General features: G+C 45.0%; 2 protein-coding genes across 7 annotated transcripts in view; one reads left to right on the top strand and one right to left on the bottom strand.

The window, feature by feature from the left end:
• LOC141917788 (single-stranded DNA-binding protein 2-like) overlaps positions 1-19,352 on the top strand; it is a 294,301-nt gene that overhangs the window by 115,963 nt on the left and 158,986 nt on the right. For 5 of the 6 annotated variants that reach the window (XM_074811311.1, XM_074811312.1, XM_074811314.1 and 2 more), the window contains exon 2: positions 18,602-18,674. The exons of the other annotated variant lie outside the window; for it this stretch is intronic. In XM_074811311.1, coding sequence (XP_074667412.1) covers positions 18,602-18,674 — 73 coding nt within the window. The remainder of the gene's footprint in view (positions 1-18,601; positions 18,675-19,352) is intronic. 6 annotated transcript variants of the gene reach the window in all.
• Positions 1-19,352, bottom strand: part of LOC141917790 (uncharacterized) — a 318,604-nt gene that overhangs the window by 44,760 nt on the left and 254,492 nt on the right. The gene's annotated exons all lie outside the window — the stretch shown is intronic.

Here is a 19,352-nt window from a genome sequence, read left to right on the forward strand (position 1 = left end):
GAATAAAGTACCAGATAATGAGAAGTGATATGCCCTGTTTACCGATGGGTCCTGTCACATTGTGGGGAAACATCGAAGGTGGAAAGCAGCTGTGTGGAGCCCCACACAACAGGTCGCAGAAGCTGCTGAAGGAGAAGGTGAATCGAGTCAGTTCACAGAGGTGAAAGCCATGCAGCTGGCCTTGAATATTGCTGAGCGAGAGAAGTGGCCAGTGCTCTACCTCTATACTGACTCATGGATGGTGGAAAATGCCCTGTGGGGGTGGTTACAGCAGTGGAAACAGAGCAACTGGCAGCGCAGAGGCAAACCCATCTGGGCTGCTGAATTATGGCAAGATATTGCTGCTCGGGTAGAGAATCTAGTTGTGAAAGTACGTCATGTAGATGCTCATGTACCCAAGAGTCGGGCCTCTGAAGAACATCAGAACAACCAACAGGTGGATCAAGCTGCTAAGATTAATGTGGCTCAAGTAGATCTCGACTTGCAACGTAAGGGTGAACAATTTATGGCTCGCTGGGCCCATGACTCCTCAGGCCATCAGGGAAGAGATGCAACATATAGATGGGCTTGTGATCAAGGAGTGGACTTAACCATGAACACCCTCTCAACTGTAGTATAGCTGTCTTACTATAAGTATTCTTTAACCTGTTGTTTCTTATTACCGTGTGTATCGCTGTTGTTGCATTTAAATAATGCTGTCTTTTCCTGTTTTGTGAAGGTGGGAACAAAGTAGGCATTAAGACTTCATACTTGACATTCTTTCCTTTATGTTCTTTTTTCATTTAGAACTCTAGGTCTTTGGTGGTATAAAATGTGTTCTTGCTGCCTTATTAACGTCCTTGCTAATTGAAACTCATTTTGGACTTAAGTCTTTCTGATTTTGTCACTTCTGGTGTTCCTAAATACTGTTATGTCTTTGTTTTCTTTTTTCTTGTTGCACCTTTTTCTTCTATTTTTGATGCAGCCAAAATAACCTCATATTATTTCTTCCATGTGATATTTGCCATTGAGTTGTTTGGTGTTTTTTGTTTTTTGTTTAAATATAGTCTGAATCACTTAAGATGTCTTGCACTTTTTTCTTCAGGTTATTTATTTATTCAAGAAATTATTTCCACCAGTGGTCCATATATTCCTGTTGGTATCAAGGATACCGTGGTATCTCATAATGTTACAGACTCGGAGGCTGCTAGGTCCACGCCTGATCGGTATCGACTAAATTATTATAAACCACCACTGATTGCAATATTTTATTAGTGTCTTTTTGTTCACACTTGCTCCTGGAGGTCCCCCTATCTTCTTCCAGTGTTTTAACATACAGCCTAGGGGACTCTTTTTGACTATTCCCCCAATCTGGCTGCTTCCCATCTCATCTACTTTACCTTAAAACGCTACCCAAGTAAGCTGACAATATCCCCTCAGGCAGATGGTACAAAGGTGCACTCTCCCCACAGAGTATGCACCTAAATTCAAGACAACAATTAACACAGAATTACTGCCTCCCGCTAGAGGAGATATCTCACCTATGACACTTCAAACACTGAGCCCGAACAAACAGGCAGCACCAGTGACCCAGTGGGCGGGCACTAGGGCGCTCTGTACTAAGGAATGTTCCCTCGTCCTGTACTACCCCCCCATTGGTACAGAGTCTGCCCTGCGCTTCGTTCCTCTCCGGCCGCTTCCCTCATGGGATAACGGAACTGCGGGTCAGAGAACTCCGCACTCCGCAGCTGCAGCTGGGCTGCGCCTCACACCCGCAGAACAGTCACACACCCACACAAAGGGGCCCCTTACACTTATTACTCACACAACATAAAATGACAAATACTACAAACATCAAAACACCATTAAGAATATATAAAGCCATTGCTTATTGATTATGTGGTGCGTCCAGAAAATTCCCCCTTCTTTGTTTTTAAAGCAAGGCCTTTAGTGTACTGACCATCAGAAAGGTTAAAAGTTAGTCCTTTTAGAATGGACAAGGGACTCCGCATCCCAGTGTCAGCATCTTCTGTAAAAACTGCCGCTTTTGGTGTTCGGGGGGGGCGGGACGGACGATCGCGTGGTGCCAGATGGCCGCAGGCAGTCGCTCCATGGCGGGGGGGCTCGGGGAGGCCCGGGGCCGCTGATGCCAACTCCGCGCTTTAAGAGTGTCCGAAACCAACTTCCAAGTGGTCGCTGATAGCCGTGGTTTCTGCACCATTTAAGCAACCTTCGTACAGAAGTTTCATTATAAGTTATCCCCCTCTTAGAGAGTATATGCAGCAGGAGTCTGACAGTGGCCGTCTCCTCTGCGGACTTGTTCTGCCCCATGCTGCCCCCAATTGCTCACCTCTTCCGGGTGATTTTCCATCCTCCCTGTCACAGCCCCGCTGTAGACAATACCTCCAACTTCGTGTTCACGCGCTGTTCACGCAGCGGTAACTTCTCACAGTTCAGTACTTTTCCACAGCTCAGTGTTGCAGCTGTCTGTTGTTTTTCCCTGCCACCTTGGCACAACTCAGCAGTTTCTTATCTTTCTCCCAAGGCCTGTTTCTCATCAAAGCCTAGCTGTTAAGAGGCTGTGCAAGGCTGACAGGCCGATGTCTCTCACATCCACCACGTCGCTCTATCACTTCCCCCCCCTTCCGCCATTTTTCTCAACAGGGCAAAAAGGGGAAAGAAAATAAGATAGGAAAAAAAACCAACCAAACCCTTGTGGGTAAAACAAAAGCAGTTTTAATATACGCAAAGCGAAGCAAACGTCCGTGCATGGAAGCAAAAAAAGAAACCAGATTTATTCTCTACTTCCCATGAAAAGGCGATGTCGGGCCTTCTCAGGAAGCAGGGCTCCAATACGTGTAGTGGTTGCCTCGGAGGACCAAGGGTGACCCCCACCCCCTTCCTCCATTTTCCCAGCTTTATACTTGAGCAGACGTCATATGGTCTGGAATATCCCTTTGGTCAGTTCGGGTCAGCTGTCCTGGTTGTGTCCCCTCCCAAGATCTTGCCCACCCCGTCCCACTGTGGGGGGGAAATGTCAGAAAGAGCCTTGGTGCTGTGTAAGCACTACTCAGCAGTAGCCACAACACCAGTGTGCTATCAACACCCTGCCAGCTCCCAACATAAAACACAGCACCATGAGGGCTGCTACAGGGGAAAACCAATTCTGGCTCAGCCAGACCCGATACAGTCTCCACCCCTTATTCCATACCATTTACGTCATGCCCAGGTCCCACATAACACTCATTTATCCATTCCATAATCTTTCTTCACTCCTCCAGATGTTCAGTGACTTGGCTCCCATCTGTCAAGATGGATATTCAGGACAGGAGCAGTATGTTTGACTGTTGGACTCCAGCACTGGCTAGGTTTGGGTCATCATCACATGTATCTGGTTCACTCTTCGTCGTTCCTACTTCCTCCATCACTTCCTTTAAATACAAGTCACCCCACAGGCTATTTTCCCCCCCAGGGTTAAATGTCCTTGAGGCACACACTGAGTAGCCCCATCCTCCCGCATTACCCACCAAGTACATCCAGGTCCCTGAGCAAAAACAATCCCACGAGTGGGCTTGCCTTTTCCCAAGGGAGGAGCAATCCACACTGCCTTCCCCAGCCATTTCCCTGAGTGTACTACAGGGACCTTATCTCCTCCCACAGTATGAAGGGGTTTTGTTTGGGCAGGACCAGGACGGTTAACAGATCCTCTGGCGTTAATTAGCCAAGTGGCTTCTGCTAAATTTATATCCCAGTGCTTCCATCCCCCATTGTCCAATGCTCTCAACATAGTCTTCAACAGTCCATTGTATCTTTCAATCTTTCCAGATGCTTGTGGGTAATAAGGGATGTGATACACCCACTCAATGCCGTGTTTCTTTGCCCAGGAGTTTATAAGATTATTTCAAAAATGGGTCCCATTATCTGATTCGATTCTTTCAGGAGTACCATGTCGCCATAAAATTTGCCTTTCAAGACCTAAGATGGTATTTCGGGCAGTGGCATGATTTACAGGGTACGTTTCAAGCCAACCAGTAGTTGCTTCCACCATTCTGAGTATGTAGCGCTTGCCTTGGCGTGTTCGTGGCAATGGTCCAATATAGTCAATTTGCCAGGCCTCACCATATCGAAAACTCAGCCATCACCCTCTGTTCCAGGGAGACTTTACTCGTGTGGCTCGCTTGATTGCAGCACATGTTTCGCATTCATGAGTGACCTGTGAGATGGCCTCCATGGTCAGGTCCACCCCTCGATCACGAGCTCATCTGTACGTTGCATCTCTCCCGAGATGCCCGGATGTTTCATGGGCCCATCGAGCTACAAATAGCTCACCCTTGCGCTCCCAGTCCAGGTCCAGACGAGCCACTTCAATTTTAGCAGCCTTGTCTACTTGCTCATTGTTTTGATGTTGTTCGGTGGCACGGCTTTTGGGCACGTGGGCATCTACATGACGTACCTTTAGAGCCACGTTTTCCACTCGGGCAGCGATGTCCTGCCACAATGCAGCAGCCCAGATGGGTTTACCTCTGCGCTGCCAATTGGTCTTCTTCCACTCCTGTAGCCACCCCCACAGGGCATTAGCCACCATCCAGGAGTCAGTGTAGAGATACAGTACTGGCCACTTTTCTCATTCAGCAATCTTTAGGGCTAGTTGGATCGCTTTTCCTTCTGCAAACTGACTTGATTCGCCCTCTCCTTCAGTGGCCTCAATGACTTGTCTTGTGGGGCTCCACACAGCAGCTTTCCACTTCCGATGGTTTCCTACCACATGACAGGATCCATCAGTAAACAGAGCATAACGCCTTTCATCTTCTGGTAACTCGTTATATGGTGGTGCTTCTTGGGCATGAGCCACCTCCTCAGGCAGTGCTCCAAAATCTCTATCTTCTGGCCAGTCCATGATCTCTTCCAGGATCCCTGGACGGTTGGGTTTTCCCAGTGGAGCTCGTTGCGTGATTAACACTACCCATTTACTCCAGGTAGCACTGGTTGCATGGTGCGTAGAAGGGATGTTTCCTTTGAACATCCAATGTAATACAGGCAATCGCGGTGCCAAGAGGAGCTGTGCTTCTGTACCAACAACTTCAGAAGCGGCTCAAATCCCCTCATATGCTGCCAGTATCTCCTTTTCAGTCGGAGTGTAGTGGGCTTCTGATCCTCGATATCCCTGGCTCCAAAATCCTAATGGTCGACCCCGAGTTTCACCTGGTATCTTCTGCCAGAGGCTCCATGTGAGGCCATGCTCCCCAGTTGCTGTGTAAAGTACATTTTGCACAGCTGGTCCTGTCCGAACAGGCCCAAGAGCTACCGCCCGAGCTATCTCCTGTTTGATGTGCTCAAAGGCTTGTTGTTGCTCAAGACCCCACTCAAAATGGTTCTTCTTTTGGGTTACTTGATAGAGAGGGCTCACCAGCTGACTGTAACCTGGAATATGCATTCTCCAAAATCCCACAAGTCCTAAGAAAGCTTGTGTTTCCTTCTTGTTGGTCGGTGGAGACATAGTTGCTATCTTGTTGACCACATCCATAGGCACATGATGTCGTCCGTCTTGCCATTTTATTCCCAAGAACTGAATCTCTTGTGCTGGTCCCTTGACCTTGCTTTTCTTTATGGCAAACCCAGCTCTCAGAATAATCTCAATTACTCTTTGTCCTTTCTTGAACACTTCTTCTGCCTCGTTGCCCCACACAATGATGTCATCGATGTACTGTAGAAGTTCAGGGGCATCACCCTCTTCCAGTGCAGTTTGAATTAGTCCATGACAAATAGTGGGGCTGTGCTTCCACCCCTGGGACAGTCGATTCCAGGTATATTGGACACCCCTTCCATGTGAAAGCAAACTGTGGCCTGCACTCTTCTGCCAAAGGAATTGAAAAGAATGCATTGGCAATGTTGATTGTGGTGTACCACTTGGCTGCCTTTGACTCCAGTTCATATTGGAGCTCTAACATATCTGGTACAGCAGCACTCAGTGGTGGCGTCACTTTGTGCAGGCCACAATAGTCTACTGTCAACCTCCACCCTCCGTCAGACTTTCACACCGGCCATATTGGCCTATTGAAAGGCGAATGTGTCTTACTGATGACACCTTGGGTCTCCAGTTGACAGATCAGTTCTTGGATGGGAGCCAGAGAGTCTCGGTTTGTGCGATACTGCCGTCGGTGCACGGTCCTCGTAGCAATTGGCACCTGTTGTTCTTCAACTCGCAACAGCGCTACAACAAAAGGATCTTCTGAGAGGCCAGGCAGATTAGACAACTGTTTGACCTTCTCTGTGTTCACACTGGCCACACCAAAAGCCCATCGGTATCCTTTTGGGTCTTTGAAATACCCCCTCTTGAGGTAGTCAATGCCCAAGATACAAGGGGCTTCTGGACCAGTTACAATGGGATGTTTTTCCCACTTGTCCCCGGTCAAGCTAAACTCGGCCTCCAGTACTGACAGTTCTTGACATCCGCCTGTCACTCCTGAGATCCAGATAGGTTCTGCCCCTCTATAACTTCATGGCGTTAATATACACTGTGCCCTGGTGTCGATTAAAGCCTGGTACTTCTGTGGATTTGATGTGCCAGGCCATCGAATCCACACTGTCCAATACACCCGATCATCCCTTTCCTCCTCCTGGCTGGAGGCAGGGGCCCTCTATTCCCGTTCTTGGTCAGAGTATTCACTGTCTGACCCTTGCCGTGCCAGGCCGGAGATTCCTTCATCAGGGCCAAGGGAGGTGATCTCAGTTTTCCTGTATCTGGGAGGTCGCTGATTACTTTCTTGTGGTTTTACACCAGCTACATTAACAACCTTCTTGGATGTCTTCTTCTTGGCAGGGGTCTTTCCTCACAATTCATGTACACGAGCTTCCAACTTAAAAGGTGGGTTGACCATCCCACTTCCTCATGTTCTCCCCCTGGTCACGCAGGAGGAACCAAAGTTCACCACGTGTCACGCGCCTGGGTTTCCCTTTCCCTCTGACTGGGGTGGAAGAGAACTGATTTCTTGGGGTGCTCCTGATATCTAGGGCACTCGCCCGTAGAGATGAGGAGGTACCAAGACTCTCTTCAAAGTTCTGAAGCCAGGAAGAGACTGCCTCCACAGTTGGTGTACATCTTAGTCCTTCTCCCACATCCATTTCTGGGTAGTACATCGCTGGCAGAATACGAGGATGGTGCACCTTTAATCACCTTCCTCCACATGGCCCGTGTGCACAGGACATCCTCTGGATTTTTAGGGGCTTCATCATTATCTGGATCACCATAGATGACTTCCAGCACTGCTAATTCTCTCAGGTACTGGACACCTTCATCTGCAGTAGTCCACTTCCCTGGGGAGTTGTCCGTAAGATCTTCCTTGAAAGGATATCTTGCTTTAACACTTGAAAGGAGCCGTCTCCACAGACTGCAAATTCCTGTCTCTTTTCCAATTCCCCTTTCAATTCCTCGATCTCTAGCAAGGGAACCCAGCTGTTGGGCTTCCTTACCTTCCAGTTGTTGAGCATCAGCCCCATTATCCCAACATCGAAGCAGCCAGGCAGCAATCCGCTCACCCGGCTGGCAGCTATAGTCTTTCCGCAGATCTCGCAGTTCTGATGACGTCAGGGACCGGGTAGTTTCTGCCTCCTGTTTGAGTTCTGTTATTCCCTCTTCTGACCCCTTTGCTGAAGGACCCGCTTCTTCCTCCTCTTTTTCGTCCCTTATTAATCGAGGGTATGGACCTGTTGTTCTCCTTGTCCACTGTTTCTTTTTTACTACTGGGGCAATCTCTGCTGTTGTCGTTATTGTTTGAGTCCCCATCTCCACCACAGTCCTTTGAGAGCACTGAACTGCAGCTCGATAAGCACAGGCCAGGCCCCAGTACAGCGCTAGGAGTTGCTGATTTTCACTGGGATAGGCAAGGCAGCCTTCTATCAGGTGTTGTGTCAATTTTGTGGGGTTGCTTGCCTGTTCAGGGGTAAGATCCCAGGCTACGGGAGGTGATAACTGTCCTAGGAATCTGCCCAAATCCTTCCACTCCCCCTGCCACCCAGGGACAGGCCGCCTCAGGGCACATCTTGGTATTGACTCACCCAAAATTTGCCTTCTCTTACACCAAAAACCTAACGAGCTCCACACAACCCACAATAGGCGAACAGCATTAATGAACAGTATCAAACAGCTCACATAAGGGTGAATAAGTACCTTGGGACCCTGCAGAATAAAACCACCCATGATGTTCCCAATTTCTTCCAGCATGTTCCCGAGCTTAGCAAAATAAAGATAAGCAGCGCAACCAACAAACCCGTGACCAGCACAAGAGCTTGTCGCTTCCTAACTGCTATAGCTATAGCACAATTAATATAAAACTGCTGTTGTCCCGCCCCACGTTGGGCGCCAAAAAAGACTGTGGTGGTTTGACCTTGGCTAAATGCCAGGTACCCACCAAGTTGCTCTATCACTTCCCCCCCCTTCCGCCATTTTTCTCAACAGGGCAAAAAGGGGAAAGAAAATAAGATAGGAAAAAAACCCAACAAACCCTTGTGGGTAAAACAAAAGCAGTTTTTATATAAGCAAAGCGAAGCAAACGTCCGCGCGCTGAAGCAAAAAAAAAACCAGATTTATTCTCTACTTCCCATGAACAGGCGATGTCGGGCCTTCTCAGGAAGCAGGGCTCCAATACGCCTAGTGGTTGCCTCGGAGGACCAAGGGTGACCCCACCCCCTTCCTCCTTTCTCCCAGCTTTATACTGAGCAGACGTCATATGGTCTGGAATATCCCTTTGGTCATTTCGGGTCAGCTGTCCTGATTGTGTCCCCTCTCAAGATCTTGCCCACCCTGTCCCACTGCGGGGGGAAATGTTGCAAAGAGCCTTGGTGCTGTGTAAGCACTACTCAGCAGCAGCCACAACACCAGTGTGCTATCAACACCCTGCCAGCTCCCAACATAAAACACAGCACCATGAGGGCTGCTACAGGGGAAAACCAATTCTGGCTCAGCCAGACCCAGTACAGGGTATTATAATGCAGTATTCGCTAAAGCTTTTAATAGATGGCAGACTTATGAAGGTGGTGTATGGCAATAAATGCCTGGTTCTGGTGCTTTTTTGCTTTCTTTTGTGGGATAGAAAGGATAGGATAACAGAAATCCTTTTATCGGGACTGCAGACTTCATGTTTTGATAAGAAGAAAAAAATATCCATCTTGGAAGACAAATGAAATATTTAAAAGTGGTACTAGGTATATAAGTCATCTTGGTTATTATATAGAGTTCTTCCTCTATCTTTGACATCTTTCTGATCTTAGATTTTATCTATAACCATTTATTGATTAAAAATTGAATCAGTTCAACTAGAAAGTATTAAGTCAAAAAGATTTGACTTTTCTTTTTTTTTGAAAGATCGAGTTGTGATTTTGAGATGAGAGTACTTAGAAAAAGCATATCACTGTATCATCTCTGAGTTGTTAGGCATCTGAGCAGTGAATGGTACCATGCTCCATTAGAATAACTTAAATGCTTTCTCCTTACCACACTGTTTGTATTTATTCATATGGCTTAATACAAACTAATAGACAATTGTTTTGTAAAATACTTGAATTAAAAAGTGGGTATGGTCCCTTTCAAGGTTCAAACTAAAACCAGTCATATTCTTAAATATCAAATAACAGTATATCACAAAGTGCACTCATAGATTTTGCTTCTTGAAAACAAACATTTCGGCTAGCTGTTTTTTAAAAACTGCAACTTGACTTTTCTTTCTTGGACTTAAATATTTTATAGATGATTTCTAAGAATTATTATTAAATAATTTTTTAAACAGAAATGAAAATCTCAATAAATGAGATTTCATTATGAAAGACTTAGAAAATGCAGACAGACAGGAGTGTCTCTAAGAGAATCAGTTGCAGAATAGGAAGTGCTACATGTTTCGTTTTCTGTAGGAGTCTGGGCCGCGCTGGGAGAAAGTAAGTGCAGACAGAAGAATGCAAGGACGAAGACAAGGCCAGCAAAATAAGGCTGGCAAAAGCACACAAGATAGCAGCTAAGTGAGAAACACCTGTGGTCAGCAAAAGCACACAAGGCTGAGCAAAACAGGGTATGAGATAAGGGAGTTTTGGCAAGTTTTGGGCTTTACGTGCTAATTGCAATTAACCAATGCAAATGCTTGTAGAGGCACGTGAACAGCACGTGTAGATGACCTGTAGCCTATTAGAAGATAGATGAGTGCGTGTACGGAACTTAGTAGAATATAAATGTAACCAGAAAAGGAATTAAAAAAAAAAATGGACGACCTGATCATCACATTGGTGTTGCGTCGTTTCTGTTCCCGCATGGAGAAATAAGGACCCCGGCTAATGGTGACCCCGACAAATGGTGACCCCGACGTGCCAACGTGCCAAAGTGCTGACGTGCCGGCATGCCGATGTGACCTGCTATCAATGTGAGTGATTTACTATCGACGTGATTTACGACGTGATAGAATCGTTGCTGATTCTGATAGAATCGCCTGAACAGAAGCCGGAGGAAGGCGGGGGCTGTCGGCCGGCGTTACTGGAGGTAAGTCGGGCTGCCCGAGAGAGGCAGGAGCGGATCCGCGCTAAGCCGGGAAAGTAGGGGCTTAGATACCGACAGCATGGGGCTCGCTGCATCAGCGACAGAAAAGGCTGCAGTTCGAAGTTTGATGCAGCTCGCAGAGGAGACAGAGGTGGATCTCAAGGAAGGGGATTTAGCCACGCTGCTTCTCTGGTGTAGACGTAGGACATTAATCACTAATACTGATCAGTTGTATGATGAAGAAGTTTGGAAATCTATTGGGACTGATTTGTGGGAATCGATTCAAGCAGGGAAAAAGGAAGCGAGAAAATTAGCACCTACTTATCGAAGTGTGCGAGTGATATTGGAAGCAATGAAAGGTCGGGCTTGTGTTGCTGCTGCCGCTGCTCGCGCGATTGCTGCCGCTGAGTGGAAGGAGAGTGACAAGGAGGAGAAAGAGAAGGAGGAAAAGAACTTGTTATTTGATGCTGTGCCTGCGTCCTCTAAAGTTGTGTGTCCTGTGTCAGAAAGGGAATTTTGGGCAGGTCCTAGGATTGAGATCGAACCCTGGGTGCCGCCAACAATGCCCTCTGCCCCACCTTTGCCTGGTTCACCTTCTCCTGATACTTTGTCGAATTCCATAGACTCAGTTAAAGTGCCGCTCCCTATGGATGTGGATGATGAGTCTTCTCGAGCAGTCTATCCTAAACCTCATTCTGAACAGCTTGCTAGTCTGTTAAAACAACAAGAGAAAGCAATGTCTGACCTTTTGGATGAAATGCAACGGCTAGATCGTGGGTCAGCCAAACAGGCTATTCGTGAGGCGTATAAAAAGGCTCATCAAGCCATAAGGGACGGTTTGAAAGTGGTCGAAGAGAGCGTCTGTGGGCCAGAAGCTAGGGGTGCGCCCAGTGGGCAAAATAATTCTGAGACACCCCCACAAGAGACTCAGATTACTGAGGAGAAATTGAGAGAGAAGGAAAAAAGAGGCAGAGCTTGGGTAATGCAGCTGTCAGAGGACGGAGAGATGACTCCAGAAGAGGCGGATAGTTATCTGAGAGGTAAATTTGGAAATGGGCTTACATCAAAGGAACGGAGAGCATACACAAAATATAAACAGTTAGAGAACGGAGAAGAGGAAGTTAGTTCAACGACTCCATTAAAACGGGTTGCTGGATGGCTGCAGGGCAAAGACAAAAGAAAAGGACATGAAAACAATGCCGCTTCTTTGGCATCCAGTCCTCCCGCACCTGATCCGCCCCCCCCACAGGACCCTAATTATACTGTCGGGCAGAGATGGAAGGGGGTGATTGAACATGCAGTTATAGAAGGGCAGATGCTGCCACCTAGTGTCATGGCAATGCCAGTTGTCGTGCAAGGGAACCAGCGGGTGTGGCATCCATTTGACTGGAAGACTGTGACTCAGTTACAAAGAACAGTCATGGACTTTGGGTATGATAATAAACAAGTTATGACCGTGATACAATCCTTTTTTCGCAATCAAGATTTAGTGCCGACTGATATCAGAGCACTTTTGGAGATTATTCTTCCCCCTACTGCTTTTATGCTGTTTAAAGATAGATGGCATGAAAAATGTGAGATTGCAATGGTAAACAACCTCCATCAGTTGGATGGACATGATCCTTTAAGATTTGTTACACTTGATCAACTTATGGGGACAGGACAGTATTGTAATGGAGCAGCACAGGCAGCCTTGCACCCTCATATAACACAACACTCTCAGGCACTGGCCTTAGAGGCGCTTCAAGAGCTGCCTCAAATTGGAAAACCGAGACTGCCTTATCATCAAGTGAAGCAAAAGCCAGATGAGCCATATATGCAATTTATTGATCGATTGAAAGAGGCACTGGATACTGCACCTAATCTTACACCTGATGCTAAAACAGCAGTGGGGAAAGATTTGGCATATCAAAATGCAAATCAAAGATGCCAACAAGTGATTCCCAGTCTCCCACGAGGTGCTAGCCTGACACGGATGGTTGAGGCATGTTCACGATTGCCACCATTATTGGAGGAGCAAGAAAAGGCTACTATCCACGCAAGAGCTCTTGCTGCAGCTTTAAGACCTGTTACAAGTCAGGGAAAAGGAGATCCTGGACTTAAAAATGCTAGGAAAAAGGAAGGATGTTTTTTATGTGGTAAACCTGATCATTTTAAGCAACAATGTCCTCAGGCAAAGAAAGCTACCATAACAGCGCCATGTGCCGGTACCTGTAACCGATGTGATAAATTTGGGCATAAGGCCAGCGAGTGTCGATCAAAATTCAAGAAAGACGGGAGCCCCTTGCCGGGAAACTCCTCGCAGAGCGCCTTTCCGGGGGGCACCAAGACACTCAAATTCCCCCAAGTGGCGGCTGCCTTGACGAGCTCTCAGCAGCCACCCGAGGAAGTGCAGGCCTCGATTTGGCCGTGGGAGTCGACATCACAATAGTAGATGATTCAGTGCATGTAGTTCCTTCTGCAGTTACAGGACCGTTAGGACACGGACTTAATGCATTATTGATAGGACGATCCTCGGCATCGAAGCAAGGAATTATGATTATTCCTGGATTAATTGATTCTGATTATACTGGACAAATTGGGATAATGGTGAGAATTCTAAACCCTCCAGCCACACTGCATAAAGGTGACCGTATTGCTCAATTAATTCCATTTCGAGCACATGTTATTAAGAGTCAAGATCGCGAAAGAGGCGATCAAGGATTTGGGTCTACTGGACCAGTGACTGTTGCTTTTTCACAATTGATCACCAACAATAAACCTATGACAACAGTCACAATACTTGGGAATGATGGAGTTAAGATCCGCTCTGAACAAGTCATGCTTGACACTGGAGCTGATGTCACCATTATACCATATGCTGCATGGCCATCTTCTTGGCCTTTGATTATGGCATCCAACATGGTTGTAGGAATTGGAGGAGCATCCCCTACACAGCAAAGTGCACATTTTGTTACCATTATAGATGACAAAGAAGGTCTCAGAGCACAAGTGAAACCATATGTCCTGCATACGACACTCTGGTTATTAGGGCGAGATGTCTTGTCTCAGTGGGGATGTGTATTACAAACACCTTTTTAGAGGCGGCCATTGTAGCGAGCGACCCCCGTCCTGTTTTAAAACTGAGCTGGTTAACTAATACTCCTGTATGGGTGGAGCAATGGCCGCTACCAACTGAGAAGCTCGCTCATTTAAGGAATCTCATGCAAGAACAATTGAATGCTGGACACCTTGTCCCTTCTACCAGTCCGTGGAATACACCTCTCTTTACCATCAAAAAGAAGTCTGGAAAATGGAGACTGTTACAAGATCTGCGAGCAGTTAATGCAGTTCTGCAGGACATGGGAGCACTTCAGCCAGGATTACCCAATCCATCCATGCTCCCTCAGGGCTGGGACATTGTGGTTATTGATTTGAAAGACTGATTTTTTTACAATACCTTTACATCCGCAGGATTATGAAAAATTTGCCTTCTCTGTCCCTTCTACAAATAGAGCAAAACCTTCTGAGAGATATCATTGGGTCGTGTTACCACAGGGCATGAAAAATTCTCCCACAATATGTCAATGGTATGTGGATTTAGCTCTACGACCCTTTCGAGAACATCATATCGACTGTATTTTGTATCACTATATGGATGATTTGTTGCTTTGCCAAAAAACACCCATCTCTGAAGAATTGATTCAAGAACTGATAGAAGCTCTAAATATAATGGGACTTGTTGTGGCCCCTGAAAAGGTACAACGGACTGAGCCATGGAAATACCTAGGGATGACTTTAACTGAATCTACTGTTAGGCCACAGAAGCTATCAATAGTACAGAAAGTGGAAACATTAAATGATCTACAGAAATTGGTGGGAGATATTCAGTGGATCCGCAGTATTTGTGGCATTACTAACACAGATTTACAGCCTTTATTTAAGTTGTTGCAAGGAAATTGTAATCCTCAAGAACCTAGGTCTCTAACAGCGTCAGCTAAACACGCCCTGGATAATATTTCCCTGAAATTGAGTGTTAATTCTGCAGCTCGTATTGACCCTGTTCAAGCATTACAATTGTTTGTATATAATACAGAGTCAGAAGTATCAGCTTTTTTAGGACAATGGTGTGAACAACAGTCTAATCCCCTCAGAATTATTGAATGGTTATTTTTATCAGCCAGAGGACATAGAACAATAACATCACGTGTGGATGCGATAGCAAGTATTATCCGAAAAGGTGTTCAGCGAGCAATATCTATTGCTGGAAAGGAACCGGATCGAGTAGTTGTGCCGTATGCACTGGACCTAATTCAGGCTATGTGTGAATCATCTATGTCCTCGCTGGCTGCGATGAACAAATCCTATCAAATTGACAACCATTATCCAAAGCATCCACTATTTAAAACTGCTTTAACAATGACTGCTGTTCCTGTCATTAGTCGACAACCTTTACAGGCTTTAACAGTATTTACAGATGCCAGCAGCAAGACCAAAACGGCAGGATTTGTTTGGCAGGAGAATGGAATATGGCAATCAGAACGCTTTGTTTGCGATACATCTGTACAGATTTTGGAGCTTAAAGCGGTGATTGCTGTGCTTAACCGCTGGAACATTCAAGATTTAAACATTGTGACTGATTCTTTATATGTGGCAGGTGTAGTACAACGAATCGAAAGGGCCTTGTTAGGACATGTAAACAATCCCACCCTTTTTCAGGCCTTTGTTGACTTACGAAATACTGTTAATCATCGCACGTATCGGGTTTTTATCATGCATATAAAGAGCCATACTAGGCTCCCTGGAGGTCTTGTAGAAGGCAACGCTCGAGCTGATCAGTTGGTTGCCGCTTTAGCAGACACGCATAACATTGTTCAAGAAGCCTATAAATCTCATGCCTTTTTTCACCAGTCTGCAACTGCATTACGTAAGCAATTTAACATCCCTAAGGCCCAAGCACGGGCGATAGTGGCTGCTTGTCCAGACTGTGCCACTCTCACACCGCTACAGGACGGTGGTGCGAATCCTCGTGGCTTACAGCCACGGGAAGTTTGGCAAACTGATATCACTGTGTTTCCGCCTTTTGGGCGTCTTCGCTACTTACATGTGTCAGTGGATACCTGTTCCTCATTTATATGGGCCTCTGCTCATGCTTCTGCCTCGGCAGTAGCAGCTCGTCAACATTGGACGCAAGCAATTGCGGTTATGGGGTGTCCAAAGAAAATTAAAACTGATAATGGTCCTGCATATCGGGCAGCCTCCACCACTGCCTTTTTACAACATTGGGGAATTCAGCTTCTCCATGGAGTACCACACAACTCTACTGGGCAAGCAATCGTTGAGCGCGCCCATCGTATATTGAAACATCACCTTGTTATTTTGAAAAAACAGGGGGAGACAGGGGGTTCCCCTCATGAGATATTGGCAAAAACATTATTTGTTTTAAATTGGCTTAATGTACGTGGAGGGCAAGATGAACCGCCTGCGCGAATACATATGCAAACAAACAAGCATGATTATTCTTTTCAAAAAATTCAAGTGCGATTGTATTCCCCTCAATCTGGGCAATGGGAGGGACCTATGCAGTTGTTAACTTGGGGAAGGGGTTATGCTTGTGTTTCTACAGGTAGTGATTCACCCAAATGGGTCCCCGCAAAGTGGGTGAAACCATGGATCGCAAAGAATGACGACACCAACCCTGCATCCCGAGGCATTCCAGAGACACCAACATCGATTGAACTTGGTCCTGACGCCGTTGTTAACGGCACTACATCCAGCGAACAGTGAAGTTCTGTGTCTTTTACCGAATCTGTAGTCATTTTATGCGGCTATTTGAACACAGCCGCTCACCATAAAACAGCTTGAAGAACATGACACAGCTAGTACGGAACATGGTCTAAACTGTCGACCTTGGGTTTTTATACATTGTGTATGGTGTGACAGGGGAACTTGGAGAGTCACACGTGCGCATGATCGGGAAAGTGTGTATAAATGTCACTTGTGTGCTGACAGGATTATCTTTTACCGAAGCAGATTGGTTGTCTGATTTTATAGGTAGGTCAGTATATCAGCGATTAGCTGTTAGTACAGAAGGACAGATTAGAGTTTTAGAGAACAACAGCAGTTTTCTAGGGCTTTAAGCCTAATTGAAGATCTTGGGCAAAGAGTTTTAGCAGAAATTAGTTCTGAGTTTTGTAAACGCTTAGCTTTGCAATGTATTAGGCAAAATAATAAGGTAGTGGATAGGAGCTGTGGTGTTGGAATAAACGTTCCTCGAAGTTGGCAGGTGCACAAGGATAAGATCACGCGGATCTGTTCGAACCTTTGACGACACCTGCAACGACAACGTGCAGCTACCTTCATTAGCCACTGTTATAGCTACTTCTTTCTTCTTTCCGCAAGGAATGGCTGCCAGAAATGCAAAAATATATACGTAGATTAGCATGTTGGAGTGAAAAGCCATTTAATCTAACTTCGCAAATGCTGAGTGCGCTGCTTACTGATGTTGATAGTGTTAGGCATGCTACTTTGCAAAATCGTGCTGCTGTAGATTTTTATTATTGGCACATGGGCATAGATGTGAAGATTTTGAAGGAATGTGTTGCTTTAATTTGTCTGACCATTCACAGAGCATACACCAACGATTAGCGAAAATGCAACATAACATGAAACATGTTACAGAGGGACATGGCCCCTTTTCAGATTGGCTCATTGATCTCGGACTGAGAGGTTGGTTACAAACATAGGTCAAAGGAGCATTGATGGTGTTGATAGTATTGCTGCTTTTGATGTTGATTCTTCCTTGCTTGTTCCAATGTTTGCAGAGGATGCTGCAAAGTTTGGTTGAGCAAATAAAATAAAAAAAAAAAAGGGGGAGATGTAGGAGTCTGGGCCGCGCTGGGAGAAAGTAAGTGCAGACAGAAGAATGCAAGGACGAAGACAAGGCCAGCAAAATAAGGCTGGCAAAAACACACAAGATAGCAGCTAAGTGAGAAACACCTGTGGTCAGCAAAAGCACACAAGTCTGAGCAAAACAGGGTATGAGATAAGGGAGTTTTGGCAAGTTTTGGGCTTTACGTGCTAATTGCAATTAACCAATGCAAATGCTTGTAGAGGCACGTGAACAGCGCATGTAGATGACCTGTAGCCTATTAGAAGATAGATGAGCGCGTGTACGGAACTTAGTAGAATATAAATGTAACCAGAAAAGGAATAAAAAAAAAGATGGACGACCTGATCATCACATTGGTGTTGCGTCGTTTCTGTTCCCGCACGGAGAAATAAGGACCCCGGCTAATGGTGACCCCAATAGTTTTCTAACTCAGATCTAGCCTATATTAAAATAAATTGTTGTTTGTTACTGCTCACCTGTTCTTGTTTTTTTTAAAAAGCATTCTCAGCCCAAGTTCTAGTGGCTAGCCATTCAGGGTATGAGTCCCCTTTTTGCAATGAGATCCTTGTGCCAGCTCTATTGATTTAGCTGGAGATGTGCCTGCCTGCTGAAGATCACTTTTTGTGAAGCTCCTTCTGGAACTGTGACAATAATTTGTAGCTCTGTTGTCATCAGAACTCAAAGATGCATATCTGAATAAAAATATGTTTACACACTGCTTAAGAGATGTGGCTGTACTACAGCAGTGTCATGGATTCCGTAATTACTTTTCCTGATGCAGCTTGAAGTTTGCCTTTTCTTTCAATAAACATGGAGTATTGTTCACATGTGCTCACAGCTTGACACATTCTAAATGTAAATATTTTGATTTGGAAGAATAATCAGGGTTGCTGTGTGAATATATTATATTTACAGAAAGCATGCTGTAGTGGGCAAATAGGCAGCAGTAGGTCAGTTGTTAGCTAACTGGGCACCTGTCAAAATATCATTAAAATATTGACATCAAGTAATTTGGTTTTTTAATATTTAATTAACTACTATTTAAACACCTCTGCTCAGATTGACCTATATGTTCTAGTTTTAAAAGTTCAGTACATATAATAGATTTGACACGCTTGGTGCATAATGGTTTATGAAATGAAACAGTGTGCAACACTGATTTCTGAAATCCTTTGTTTCTAAAAAGAGGAACAAACAAATGTACAATACTAAATGTTGTCTTGTTTATTTTTCAGATTAGCACTGTACGTATATGAATATCTGCTCCATGTGGGAGCGCAGAAATCAGCCCAGACATTTTTATCAGAGGTACGTTTTCCTCATCTTTTGTTTTCTTCCATAACTTTCAAGCATGTGGAAGTGAAATAAATATGTCGGTTTAAAATAAAAAGCAGTGACAACCTTGAGTATCATTTTACATTGATCAGCATAGATTTCTGATCCTGCAAAAGCCAGTTTGCTATGTCATTTTACATGCCTTAGTATAATTACTTTTTCTGTGATTTGTTACCCCCTGTTCTCTGATTTGCTACTACATTGAGAAAGATTCCCCTGTTTTCTCTAATAAATATGCATGTTAGAGAATGCATCGATGGTGATCCTTTTTGATGATCTTCTAACTTATTGTTAATACCTCTAATTGTGAATAATGGAGCCATCCTAAATACACAACAGTCAAGTATTTTATATCCTACTGTCGTATACTTGCAGTTCTCATTCTCTTAAGCATTGTTAATCTCCATATATAGTCTTACCATGCTTCTAACCACTTCTTTCCATCTGGTGAATAAATTATGTCTATAACCATTTAGGTCCTGTTTCTTAAACTGTTTTTAACTGCTAGTAGAATTTTTATTATTACACAATAGTTAGTATATATCTTTTGAAGATTGAAGTAAATGATATCTCTTTAGCATTTTATATTTATTCTGGAATACAAAACAACCTGTGTACCAAACACAGAATCATAGAATGGTTTGGGTTGGA

Source organism: Strix aluco, chromosome W (genome assembly GCF_031877795.1).
Source record: "Strix aluco isolate bStrAlu1 chromosome W, bStrAlu1.hap1, whole genome shotgun sequence".
NCBI classification, from domain to species: Eukaryota; Metazoa; Chordata; class Aves; order Strigiformes; family Strigidae; genus Strix; species Strix aluco.